At 41.4% G+C, this 14,257-nt stretch overlaps 1 protein-coding gene across 2 annotated transcripts in view; it reads left to right on the top strand.

Annotated features, from left to right (window-relative positions):
• spats2 (spermatogenesis associated serine rich 2) overlaps window positions 1-14,257 on the top strand; it is a 110,104-nt gene that overhangs the window by 64,670 nt on the left and 31,177 nt on the right. For both annotated transcript variants that reach the window (XM_041180494.1, XM_041180495.1), the window contains exon 8: window positions 1,564-1,699. In XM_041180494.1, coding sequence (XP_041036428.1) covers window positions 1,564-1,699 — 136 coding nt within the window. The remainder of the gene's footprint in view (window positions 1-1,563; window positions 1,700-14,257) is intronic.

Below are 14,257 nucleotides of genomic sequence, written 5' to 3'. Positions count from 1 at the left end.
CCAAAAAGTAAAACAAAAATTGTTTAAAGTGAAGCTTTACATGCTGCAGCTCTTGTAATTGGAGCCAGGCACTTTCATTTCCTACACATTCATAATAACAAAGATTCAACTGCAGAATCAATCATTACTTGCTGAACCAGCTGTGACTTTCCCTACACCCTCTTCTCAGTACAGTTTCTCCAAGGTTTTTCCTCCCAATCACCATTGGGCTCAAACTTTAAACATGTTTGTTTCCATTTAATGTCCTGTTGTGCTAGTTAATACACAATTAAATTCACCTGATGATCAATGTAATATCACATCTTGTGGCCCAAGGCAAATAGCAACACGTAGGAAAAATGACTAAACCAGCCACCTTGCCCTTGAGGGCAATTAGGGATGGGCAATAAATGCTGGAATAGCCAGCGATGTCCACACCCTATGAAAGAAATTTTTAAAAATCTATGACCTATTTATATTGTAGAATTGCTTAATATTATGGTTCTACAATATTGCCTAAAGGTTAGGTTACCTGACGTCAAAACAGTCAACTGCATATGCACAGTTGTTTTTTTGGTCACAGTTTGGGACTCTCTCTGTTATACCTCCATCATGCAAGCTGACAAAAAATGTATCACTGACCTGTACAGGCAGCCTGATCAATAAAACAAAAAAAAAGCAATGAATTTCTCTACCAGCAGTAAGTGTTAAGCAAGCACAGTCAATCCCCTTAGTGCAGAACTGAGGAGGTGGTGCACTGTTGAAGGGGCCATCTTTTGGATGGGGTGTAAATCAAGGGCCCTACCTGCCCTCAGACACAAAAGATCTCAATGCACGACTTTTGAAAAACAGCATTGAATTCTGAAATGGCTGATAAGTCCACCAAATCAGAGCAGAAGCAAGGGACTGCCTAAGAAGAAAAAGAGCATGGACTATCCTCCTTTCTCTCTTCCGCTGCTGCCGCCGCTGCACCCCCCCCCCCCCCCAAAAGGGTTGAGGCAGCAACTGTTCTGACCTATATTCATCCCTCAATCTGATTATCCACTCAATGTCTCAATCTTGTTAGTGGAAGTTTGCTGTGCACACATTAGCTGCTGTGTTTCTATATTACAAGAGTGATTACACGTCAAAAAATATTTTATGGGCTGGAAAACACATGGGACATCCTGAGGTCCTGAAAGGTGCTGGATAAATGCAAATTTCGTTCTCTTCTCTTTTGCGCCCATCCCAAAGGTAACATGACAAAAAGCTAGTTGTAACGTTCTTTATTCATGTTGTAGCTAATATTGTGATACATTAGAGAACATTATAGAGCCTTCTGCACCTCTTGAGCTGATCTAATGGTGAGGAGTGTAGTTTCATTGTGACATCATTAATCTGTGTTGAAAAGACCTTACTCATTGGAGAGCTTTTGTTCTTCCCACATCTTGGCACTTGATGTGTTCTTGCAGCACAATCTCTCAATGGTTCTCATGTAAAGGTTGTGTTAGTGGAATTGTTTTGGTTAAAGCTCAGCCCCCCCCCCCCCCCCCCCACTCAGGCAATTTATATCTGTACGTTGACTGAATCACTTTTTTTCTCTAGGCACTAATATAGAGAAGTCAGCAAAAGACTTGCAGCGATGTACTGTGTCCCTAGCCAGGTACCGGGCAGTTATTAAAGAGGAAATGGACATTTCTGTTCGAAAGATGAAGGTGGCGTTTGCTGAACTACAGAACTGGTAGGTCATTTACTGAAAATAGATGGCACATGTCACAATCAATTGCTAGGCTGCAATGTAGTAAATTGATGAATGAAGGAAAAAATATCACAACTAACATGCATTTCAGCAGAAGATAATAATGCCCCTTAAATACTAAATTCCTTTTTTAACATGCCACATTCTCCTTTTGACGTGATTGGAAAAGTTTTGGATCTGTGTTTGTATTCATCTGTCAGTAACCTGTTCCATATCGAACGCATTGTCAGCTAAATTCTAGTTGCATTCTCATGTAAGAACTTTAGAATGTTTGGTGAGGAGGAGGGGGGTGCACTTCATCAGGGAATGTGTTTAAATGATGAATGAGTGGGCTTTGCAGCATTCAGTAAGACTTTTTGTTCTGTTGGGACATAATTTGGGCCTCCATGTCCCCAACATTTATTTGGCTGGAATTGTTGAATTGTTCCTATTCTGAATTACTGCTTATATAACTGAATATCAATTATATCTGCTGATGAGACTACTGTTTTTTTTAAATAGAATGGGAGATTTCATCATTTTGGATCTACTTTGCATTAAAGACCCACTGATGTTAGTTCTGGATATATTAGTGACTCCAGAGAAACATTTGGAAACTATCTCTAGGAATTACCTAATTTTTAACAATTTATTTATGGGGTGTGGACCTCACTGCCTATGCCAGCATTTATTGCCCAATTCTAATTGACCTTGAGAAGGTGATGGTGAGCAGCTGTCTTGAACTGCTGCAGTCCTTATGGTGTAAGTACACCCACAGTGCTGTTAGAATGGGGGGAGTTCCAGGATTTTGACCCAGCAACAGTGAAGGAATGGTAATATAATTCCAAGTCAGTTTGGTGAGTGACTTGGAGGGGGACTTCCAGGTGGTGTTGTTCCCATCTATCTGCTGCCCTTGTCCTTCTAGGTGGTAGTGGTCGTGGGTTCAGAAGGTGCTGTCTGAGAAGCCTTGGTGAATTCCTGCAGTGCATCTTATAGATGGTACACACTGCTGCCACTGTGTGTTGGTGGTGGAGGGAGTGAATGTTGTGGATGGGGTGCCAATCAAGTGGGCTGCTTTGTCCTGGATGGTCAAGCTGCTTGTGTATTGTGGGAGCTGCACTCATCCAGGCAGGTGAGGAGACTCCATCACACTCCTGACTTGTGCCTTGTAGATGGCGGACAGGTTTTGGAGAATCAGGAGGTGAGTTACTGGCTGCAGGATTCCTAGCCTCTGACCTGCTCTTGTAGCCACGGTATTTATATGGCCAGTCCAGTTCAGTTTCTGGTCAATGGTAACCCCCAGGATGTTGGTAGTGGGGGATTCAGTGATGGTAATGCCATTGAATGTCAAGGGGTAATGGTTAGATTCTTTCTTGTTGGAGATGGTCAATGCCTGGCACTTGTGTGACGTGAATATTACTTGCCACTTGTCAGCCCAAGCCTGGATATTGTTCAGGTCTTGCTGCATTTGGTCATGGACTGCTTCAGTATCTGAGTGAATGGCGCAACCATCAGCGAACGTCCCCACTTTTGACCTTATGATTGAAGGAAGGTCATTGATGAACCAGCTGAAGGTGGTTAGGCCTAGGACACTACCCTGAGGAAAAAAATGCAGATAATGAAGTGGCTGAGGCAGAATAAGTCACTGCTGAGCAGGATGTGGCCATTTAAGGAAAGCACAATGACTATGCAGATATATTTTCAGGAAACATGAATGTGTATGGAACTTGATTTTTGTCACCAAATCCTTGCATCCTTACTGTGTGCCTTTAGTCATATCCTGTTGCCTGACCACACCTATAACAAATACAAGAACTTTTATATAAGTGTAAACAGATTTCAATAAGGACTTAAGTGCAATTAAGTCAAAATCTGTCAGTATATGATTGTCCTGTGGAACACTTCCAGAAATTACCTTCTGCACCCTTCTAATATCTGTGACCCTATACAGTTCTCTAATTCTGTTCCATAACCCAAACTTTTAGAATTCACTATCCTTGCGAACTGGTCTCCCCCACCCCACCCCACCTACCCACAACCTTTCCATGCAAGTTATTTTTTTTCTTCTTTCCTTGTACACTTCTTTTTGCACCAGTTTGGAGAGAAGGTGACCTGTTCGCAGGAATCTACAGTCCAACTTTGAACTTGCCAATTCGCTTCACTTGGCCTTAAGCTCCTAATTGCAACAGAATTATTGTCATATGGAGGATTGCAATAGGAGAGCCCACATCGATGCACTCTGAAATTACACCACTGATCTCTGTTCCAATGATGTTTTAAACTTTTGATGTGCTTCCGTAATTTTAAAACGATAGTGGCTGTTCAAATATTTGTGCAAAAGTATGCCTGGGTTATTTTTTTTCCCAATTGATGCCTTTTGTGAGACTCTGGAGCCTTACTGTATGTAATGCCCACCACCTTATGCCACTGCATAGTCTAGTGTTCAAGGTGGTGAGTAGTGATCGGTAGATTTCCAGGTGAATCTGCCAGTAACACTGTGTCATCTATGAAATGAATGTAACAATACTTTAGAAGTGTTTGGAACACACTCAGAGGCCATCTCTTTATAACACCACCCAAGCCATGAAGACGTCAAAAAGGATGAACAATAGTAGACAACCTTGCATCATATTGGTTTCAAGAGTGCTAGATACAGTGACTCTCCTATCAAAAGAAACACAGATCTTAGACCTAGGGTATGTGTATACTAGATAAAACCCAAGATTTGGCCTTTTACGTCCCAGAGCATCCAGCATCATAAGTGCCCCACCACACAATAGGTTGAAAGTCTTACAAAGATCATTGGCAGCAGTACCTAAGCTCTACCTGGACCATAGAAGATACTTTATCATAACATGGTACATACTTGCTACATTTTGAAACAAACTTGTACATTCTATGTGCGGGGGTGGTTAACAATTGGTTCACTGATCCAGATGGTCATTTCTTGCTCTTGCACCTAACTTAAAAACTAGTGTAGAAGTTCTCATTACTTTGTTATGCATTGTAAAAAAAAAAAAATTGAAAAAATTAACCATTACCAGCAAAGTAGCATACAGTGATTTTGATTGTCATTTTAGAACTTAAAAAGGTTGTTAGTTGCAGTCTGGTAACTTGAGTGTATCATACAGGAAAACCCTGTGTAGTTTAGAGGTGAAGTATCACCCTCTAACCTGTCCTTTTGTGGAAATTAAGAAAGTATTTGATACATTGCAAAGTCATGGAGAAAATGTTAGTGACCGTGAGAATCAATTATATTTGTAGTGATTTGTTGTGGGGTGAATTTGAAGTCTCAGTTTAACCTAACAAAAGAAGGAGATGAGATATTTTGGAACAGAATTTACTGTGAACCACAAGTTGCATTTTGCTGTATGAAAATGAAGAATTTAGATCATTTGTAATCACTTTCACTTAAATGGATTTTATTCTTCGATGTTGCAACAGTCACTGAACAAGATGTTATCTCTTCGCGTTGTACTGTATTACTGCACAGATTTTTGACCTTTGAGAGCTATAGTGACATTGTTGTAGGTCTACACGTCAAAGGCAAAAATCATCCCGTACTTTTGGCAGTGACCTGTTATTTTATTTCTAGGACAAAGAGCAGCAATAATTGTATTTCACAGTATTGTAATTAATAAAATTAAAAGCCAAAATTCAATCGTTAAATCGCCACAAAAATTGAAGTCTTCATTTTTTTTTAAATCTCTGTGTGCCAGAGACAGATTGTGTCTGCCATATTTGGAACATTTTTCTACAATTTAAAGATCATTGTAACTCCTCCTTCCACTTGGGTTTATTTGCTCTTAAAGATACCTGTAATTTGTGGTTATCTGCTTCTGGTTATTGCTAAGCAACAGGGTTTAGACCGTCCATTCCTCAGATGTCATGTGATTTGTATGAAAACAAAACTTAAAAATAATTAGAAGGGCAGGGCCACACTGGAAATACTACATAGCATTTTGTGATAATAATTTTCTTCGTTAAAATTCTCAGTACATTAGGGCAGCTTTATGCAGTTCTGCAGAGAAGAGAGATTCATGTTTGGTTCCCTCAAGGGCAGGGGTGTGATTGTAATTTGGCTGTAGGCACATTTCCGAGAACAACGTAGATGGAAGTCTGGAAACAGATCATCTACCCCGTTTGTTACAGGAGGTGCCAGGTCTGAGGAAACAAAAGGGACAAAGATAAGAACAAAAGATACACCCTGAAAATTGTCCATTTGCACAGAAATGATTATTTGGTTTTTATTACACAATAATTTCCTTTAATACGAAAGCTTGTCAGAATAGTTTTTTATGGGGAATGGGTAGAGAAATTTTTTTTAAAATGGAGAAACGACTTGTTTCCAGATATATAGGGCAGCATTTTTAGATCAGCGGGCAGGCCCAATTGACAGGTCCGGGACCAGCTGGGGAATGGACTGCCAACTGTCATCAGCCTCCGACTGCAATTTCACGCTGGCTGGCCAATTAATGGCCAGCCAGCATAAATCACGTGCTGAAATGCTCAGTGTTGCCGGGGTGGGGGTGCAGGTGGAGGGCAGGTGCTGGTGAGGGTGCAAGCGAGCGCTGAATGAAAGCCCTCTGAAGGCAGAGAGCTGCCTCGGAGCTGAAAACTTAAAAACAATTAAATGAAGATTTCAAAATCAATTTGAAAAAAATGTCCAAGCACCACAATCACCTGAACATGTTAAAAATTCTGTCCATAGATTTTTCTTTTTCTTTCATTTAATAACAGAAACCTCATCCCACCCTTGGATGAGGTTTCATCAAAAATGCAAAGTCCACCTGGCAGATCCACCCGTCTGCCAACCGTAAGGTTGGACGGACCACGAAAAATCAGGGACAATTGGAACTTTAACAACTTTAATTGTCGTCTTAATTGCATGCCTGCTGACCAAAATCTCGTGCAATTTCACGTCTGATCGGGTCGGACGCACGCCTGCATGCCAACCTAAAATTTCTGCCCAAAGGGTAAGTGTCAAAGTGACATTGGATAGAACGTTTATCTAATAGGGGCAAGTAATTAACTAATGCACTAGTTTCAAAAACAGCAGTTTATTTTGATACTGGGCTCCCTGTTCGCTTAGAAATGCAGTGATTGGTTTAATCAAGAGATTTAACTGCAAGTTGGTCACATCCCTTGCCAGATGTGCTTATCTGAGGAAATAAAGCTTTGCTGTGCTTCCTTTTGATGAAGGAATAAAGAAATATGCAATGGTCATTTTGAAAATAAGAAAGAATCAAGGTAAGGAGAGAAAATGTACATAAAGATTATTTTGCAGCTCTGTATTGTATTCTTACACTGAACTTCATACTATGCAACCATCCAGGAGAGGAGGGAGGACAATTGGAATAAAAGAACATTATTTGTTTATTATTGATAATTAGGGTGCAGACATCGCTGGCAAGGCCAGCATTTATGGCCGGTCCCTGGTTGCCCTGAGAAGGTGGTGGTCTTTAACCATTGGTAGAACGATGATGTAACTGAATAGCTTGCTGCTCCACTTCAGAGGGCAGTTAATAGTCAACCACATTGGTGTGCAATTGGAGCCACATCTAGGGTAGACTGGGTAAGGACATTGGTAAACCAGTTCTGTTTTACAACAATTTGGCTCCCAAGATTATTCAACCAGTCCTCATAATTTAACTCTTTGAGCTCCCGTTTCATTCTGTGAAACTTCACTGTACTCCCTCCAAGATATCCTTGAGATTGAGTGGACAAAACTGAATGTAGTACTCCAGATGGGGGTCTGGCCAAGGTTTTGTACAACTGAAGCATAACCTCCCCTTTGTGTTCCAGCCCCATTAAGATGAATCTTTTAATTATTTTTTGTACCTGTGCACTAGTTTTTGGTGATTCATGTACTGGTATGTACATCCCTTAGCTCCTGCACAATTCTTAGTCTCTTGTCATGAGAAAATATTCTAATCAACACTCACTCTTCCCCACATTGAACACCATCTGGTACAGTTTTGTGCATTCATTTAATCTATATATTCCTTTGTAACTTCTTGCTCCCACCTACTTATGCAAAAGCCTTATCAAATACCTTCTGGGAATCCATGTGGACAACATACATACACCCAGCCCTACTCACCATATTAGTGGCCTTCTCAAAAAAAAAAGCAACTAGATTGGTGTACCCTTCACGATTCCAGTGAATAGCTATTTTCTCCATTTCTGTTTTTTTTAATATGTATTAAATCTATTAAATTCCTCTCCTTGATTTATAAGGTTCCCTTGAAATGCTGCTACCTTGTCCTTCTCTTCCACTGTGAAAATAGATGCAAAGTATTCACTGAAGAAGTCTGCCATTTCCTCATTATTCATTACACTCTCATGATAATGATACATCACAATGCAAAGTGTTAGATCCAAACTTAACTCTGCATTGTTTTCTGTTTGTGTGATTTGATTTTTCCATATGTTCACGTCAAAATAATTAGTTGGCTGAGCCCTTGTATTCTAACAGGTAAAATATATAAACTAGCTGTAAATGTAATTGTTTGACAGTTAAGTTTGATGGTTTCAATTTCCCATATAAGCGTACATTAAAACCCTTCATTCCCTGACAGGTTTCTCTTTTATGACTGGTATAACTTCTTTATGCTTTCTTATGAACTGTATGATGTTCTTTCTATCTTACACGCACCTTTGACATATATTATATATGCTGAACATGCAGTTTATTTATGATCAGCCTGCTCATGGATGTTCAGTTTGGGTTCTGCCAGGGCCACTCAGCTCCTGACCTCATTATAGCCTAGGTCCAAGCAAGGAGAAAAGAGCTGGACTCCAGAGGTGAGGTCAGAGTGACTGCCCTTGACATTAAGGCAGCATTGGACAGAGTGTGGCATCAAAGAGCCCGAGCAAAACTTGAGTCAATGGGAATCAGAGGGAAAATTCTCCTGGTTGGAGTCATACCTAGCACAAAGGAAGATGGTTGTGGTTGTTGGAGGTCAATCATCTCAGTCCTGGGATACCGCTGCAGGGGTTCCTCAGGGTAATATCTAGGCCCAGCCATCTTCAGCTGCTTCATCAATGACCTTCCATCCATCATAAGGTCAGAAGTGGGGATGTTTGCTGATGGTTGCACAATGTTCACCATTTGCGCCTGCTGAGATACTGAAGCAGTCCATGTCTGTGTGCAGCAAGACATAGACCTGCGAAGTAATATTTAAAAAGTTATATTATCTGTCAATCTCCATGAATAATGTGACAAACACCTTAAATAGCATTTTGTGACTTGATTACAAACTATAAATCACTTCCTGTAATCCACTGTACTGCAGTATCTTCAACTGTCAATTAATGACAGAAATGATAAAGGAAATATAAATGAAATCATGTCAAAATCTGGAATACAGAACATTGCTGGAGTCCTCTCAACCGTTTAACTGATATTAATGATGAGAGACAATTTTATCCACCTAAGTGAAGAACTGTAACACTCAGGACAAAGCCTGTTTTTGTTGGCGTTTAATGACCCCCTTCACATGCAACAATTTGGTTATATGGCAAATAGCAAAATGTAGGAAAAATAACTAAACCAGCCAACTCACCAAAGGGTATGATTTTTTTTTTTTAAATCATTCTTGGGATGTGGGCCTCGCTGGCTAAGTCAGCAGTTATTGTCCATCCCTAATCGCCCTTGAGAAGGTAGTGGTGAGCTGCCACCTTGAACCACTGCAGAATTTTGATCCAGCGGAAGGAATGGCGATATGTTTCCAAGTCAGGATGGTGAGCGGTTTGGAGGGGAACTTGCAGGTGGTGGTGTTCCCATATGTCTGCTGCCCTTGTCCTTCTAGATTGCAGTGGTTGTGGGGTTGGAAAGTGCTGCCTAAGGAGCCTTGGTAAATTCCTGCAGTGCATCTTGTAGATGGTACACATGGCTGCTACTGTGTGTTGGTGATGGAGGGAGTGAATGTTTGTGGATGTGGTGCCAATCAAGCAGGCTGCTTTGTCCTGGTTGGTGTCAAGCTCCTTGAGTATTGTTGGAGCTGCACTTATCCAGGCAAATGGAGAGCATTCCATCACACTCCTGACTTGTGCCTTGTAGATGGTGGATAGGCTTTGGGGAGTCAGGAGGTGAGTTACTCTCTGCAGGATTCCTAGCCTCTGACCTGCTTTTGTAGCTACAGTATTTATATGGCCGGTCCAGTTCAGTTTCTGGTCAATATTAAGCCCCAGGATATTGATAGTGGGGGATTCAGTGATGGTAATGCCATTGAATGTCAAGAAGTAATGGTTAGATTCTCCCTTGTTGGAGATGGTCATTGCCTGGCACTTGTGTAGTGCAAATGTTACTTGCCACTCGTCAGCCCAAGCCTGTATATTGTCCAAGTCTTGCTGCATTTGGACATGGACTGCTTCAGTATCTGAGGAGTCGTAAATGGTGCTGAACATTTTGCAATCATCAGTGAAAATCCCAACTTCTGACCTTATGATGGAAGGAAAGTCATTGATGAAGCAACTGAAGATGGTTGGGCTGCAGACACTACACTGAGGAACTCCTGCAGTGATGTCCTGGGACTAAGATGATTGAGCTCTAACAACCACCTTCCTTTGTGCTAGTTATGACTCCAACCAGCAGAGAGTTTTGCTCCTGATTCCCATTGATTCCAGTTTTGCAAGGGCTCCTTGATGCCACCCTTGGTCAAATGCTGCCTTGATGTCAACAACAGTCACTCTCACCTCACCTCAGGAGTTCAGCTCTTTGTCCATGTTTGAACCAAGGTTGTGATGAGATTAGGAGCTGAGTGACCCTGGCAGAACCAAACTGAGCGCCAGTGAGCAGATTATTGCTAAGCAAGTGCCGCTTGATAGCACCGTTGATGAATCTTTATATCACTTTACTGATGATCGAGAGTAGACTGATGGGGCAGTAATTGGCTGGGCTAGATTTGTCCTGCTTTTCGTGTACAGGACATACCTTGGCAATTTTCCATATAGCCGGGTAGATGCCAATGCTGTAGCTGTACTGGAACAGCTTGGCTAGGGGCGCGGCAAGTTCTGAAGCACAAGTCTTCAGTAGTATTGCCAAAATATTGTCAGGGCCCACAGCCTTTGCAGTATCCTGTGCCTTCAGCCATTTCTTGATATCACGTGGAGTGAAACAAATTTACTGAAGACTGGCATCTGTGATGCTGGGGACCTTCAGAGGAGGCCGAGATGGATCATCCACTCGGCACTTCCGGCTGAAAATTGTTACGAATGCTTCAGCCTTATCTTTTGTACTGATGTGCTGGGCTCCCTCATCATTGAGGATGGGGATATTTGCGGAGCCGCCGCCTCCAGTGAGTTGTTTAGTTGTCCTCCACCATTCACGACTGGATGTGGCAGGACTGCAGAGCTTAGATCTGATCTGTTGGCTGTAGAATCGCTTAGCCCTGTCTATCACTTGCTGCTTATGCTGTTTGGCACGCAAGTTGTCCTGTGTTGTAGCTTCACCAGGTTGACACCCCATTTTTAGGTATGCCTGGTGCTGCTCCTGGCATGCCCTCCTGCACTCCTCGTTGAACCAGGATTGATCCCCTGGCTTGATGGTAATGGTAGGGTGGGGGATGTGCTGGGCCATGAGGTTACAGATTGTGGTTGTATACAGTTCTGCTGTTGCTGATGACTCACCACGCCTCATGGTTGCCCAGTCTTGAGTTGCTAGATCTGTTCGAAATCTATCCCCTTTAGCACAGTGGTAGTGCCACGCAGCACAATGGAGGGTATTCTCAATGTGAAGGTGGGATTTCATCTCCACAAGGACTGTGCAATGGTCACTCCTACTGATACTGTCATGGACAGATGCATCTGCAGCAGCCAGGTTGGTGAGGATGAGGTCAAGTATGTTTTTCCCTCTTGTTGTTTCTCAAAATATTGTGTGCTTGTGATAAAGGGACGGCAATAATCATGGTGATTTTTAATCTGTGCATAAACTGGAAAAATCAGATTGGCTGTAGTAGCCTGGATAAGGAGTTCTTAGAATGCTTCTGAGAGTTTCTTAGAGCAGCATGTTTTAGAACCAACCAGAGAGCAGATATTAGACTTGGTATCATGTAACGTGACAGGATTAAATAATGACCACAGTGAAGGCACCCCTAGGTAGCAGCAACCACAGTATGATTGAATTTTACATCCAGTTTGAAAGGTAGAAGAGCAGATCTAAGACGAGTATCTTAAATGTAAATAAGGGCAACTATGTGGGCATGAAAGCTGAGCTAGCAGAAGTGAACTGGGAAGCTAGACTAGAGGATAGATCAATAGAGAAGCAGTGGCAGACATTTAAGGGGATATTTCAGAGTATTCAGAATAAGTAGATTCCTACTTATTAAAGAAAATTTCTAAGGGGAAGACCCACCATCTGTGGTTAACTAAAGATGTTAAGAAAAGCATCAAACTTAAGGAAAAAGCATACAACTCAGTGTAGATGAGCGGCAGGATAGATGATTGAACAGAATGTAAAGAATGGCAGAGAATGACTAAAAGGTTAATCAGGAGAAAGAAATTAGAGTATGAGAGGAAGCTAGCTAGAAATATAAAAACGAATGACAATAGTTTCTACAGGTATTTAAAAAAGGAAGAGTAATGAAAGTGAGTGTTGGTCTTCTCGAGAGTGACAGTAGGGAGTTAATAAATAATAAGGAAATGGTGGAAGAATTGAACAACTGTTTTGCTCCTGTGTTCACTATAGAGGATACAAAAAGCATTCCAGTAATAGCTGCAAATCAGGTGAATGAGAGAAAGGAACTTGGTGAAATTAAAATCACTAGGGAAACAGTACTGAGCAAATTGATGGAGCTGCAGGCTGGCAAGTCTCCGGGTCCCGACAGACTACATCCTAGGGTCTTAAAAGAGGTGGCTAATGAGGTAGTTGATGAGCTGATAATTTTTGAAAATTCACTAGATTCTGGAAAGGTTCCATCAGATTGGAAAGTAGCAAATATAAACCCCTCTATTCAAGAAGGGAGGGAGACAGAAAGCAGGAAACTATAGGCCAGTTAGCTTGACGTCTGTTGTGGGAAAGTTATTAGAATCAATCCTTAAGGAGGTTATAGCTGGGCACTTAGAAAAGCTCAAGGTAATCGGGAAGAGTCAGCATAGTTTTGTGAAAGGAAAATCATGTTTAACCAATTTATTGGAGTTTTTTGAAGGAGTAACATGCACTGTGGACAAAGGGGAGCCTGTAGATGTGCTGTACTTGGATTTCCAGAAGGCATTGATAAGGAGCCACATCAAAGATTATTACAGAAAATAAAAGCACATGGTGTAGTGGGTAACATATTAGTATGGATAGAAGATTGGCTGCCTGGCTGGTAGAAAGCAGAGTATACATAAATGCTGTCTGATTGGCAGGATCTGATGAGTGGAGTCCCACAGGGGACTGTACTAAGTCCTCAACTTTTTACAATTTACATCAATGACTTAGATGAGGGGAGTGAAGACGTGGTAGCTAAATTTGCAGATGACACAAAGATAGATGGGAAAGTATGTTGTGAAGAGGACACGAGGAGGTTGCAGATGGATATAGATTGGTTGAGTGAGTGGGCAAAGAACTGGCAAATGGAGTTTAATGTGGGAAAATGTGAAGTTGTTCATTTTGGCAGGAAGAACAAAAAAGCAGAGTATGACCTAAATAGAGAACAGCTGCATAATTCTGAGATGCAGAGAGATCTAGATGTTCTAGTACATGGGTCACAAAAAGATAGATTGCAGGTACAGCAAGTAATTAAGAAGGCCATTGGAATGCTATCCTTTATTGTGAGAGGGATTGAACATACAAGTAATGATGTTATGCTTCAGTTATACAGGGCATTGGTGAGACCACATCTCGAATACTGTGTGTAGTTTTGGTCTCATTTAAGGAAGGATGTAAATGCATTGGAGGTGGTTCAAAGGAGATTTACTAGATTGATACCTGGAATGAGTGGGTTGTCTTATGAGGAAAGGTTGGACAGACTGAGCTTCTTTCCACTGGAGTTTAGAAGAGTGAAGGGTGACTTGATTGAAATATATACGATCTTGAACAACAAGGTGTAGATGGAAAGGATGTTTCCTCTTATGGGTGAGTCCAGAACTAGGGGGCACTGTTTTAAAATTCGGGGTCATCCTTTTTGGACAATGAGGTGAAATTTTTTTCTCTGAGGGTTGTGCGACTTTGGAATTCTCTGCCTCAGAAGGTGGTGGAGGTGGGGGTCATTGAATATTTTTAAGGTAGAGGTAGCTAGATTCTTGTTAGGCAAGGGAATCAAAGGTTATCGGGGTTAGATGGGAAATCGAAACACAAAATCAGCAGTGATCTTATTGAATGGTGGAGCAGGCTCAAGGGGCTGAATGGTCTACTCCTGTTCCTATTTCTATTACATTCTTATGTTTGTCACTTTTCCTCCCTAATTTTATGGCCATGTAGAGTCATTATACTCAGCATGATGGAACCTTGCAGTAAAGTTGTGTTAATTACTGGTGGATAGCACCCTCATGGGACAATCTTTTTAAACAAAAGAAAATTTCCAATTAGCAAGTCACAGGGTCAGGAAGGAAGTGGTATTAATAGCAAATCATTCA

This window comes from Carcharodon carcharias, chromosome X, assembly GCF_017639515.1.
Source record: "Carcharodon carcharias isolate sCarCar2 chromosome X, sCarCar2.pri, whole genome shotgun sequence".
In the NCBI taxonomy this organism is placed as follows: domain Eukaryota; kingdom Metazoa; phylum Chordata; class Chondrichthyes; order Lamniformes; family Lamnidae; genus Carcharodon; species Carcharodon carcharias.
This window is presented reverse-complemented; position numbering and strand designations above follow the sequence as displayed.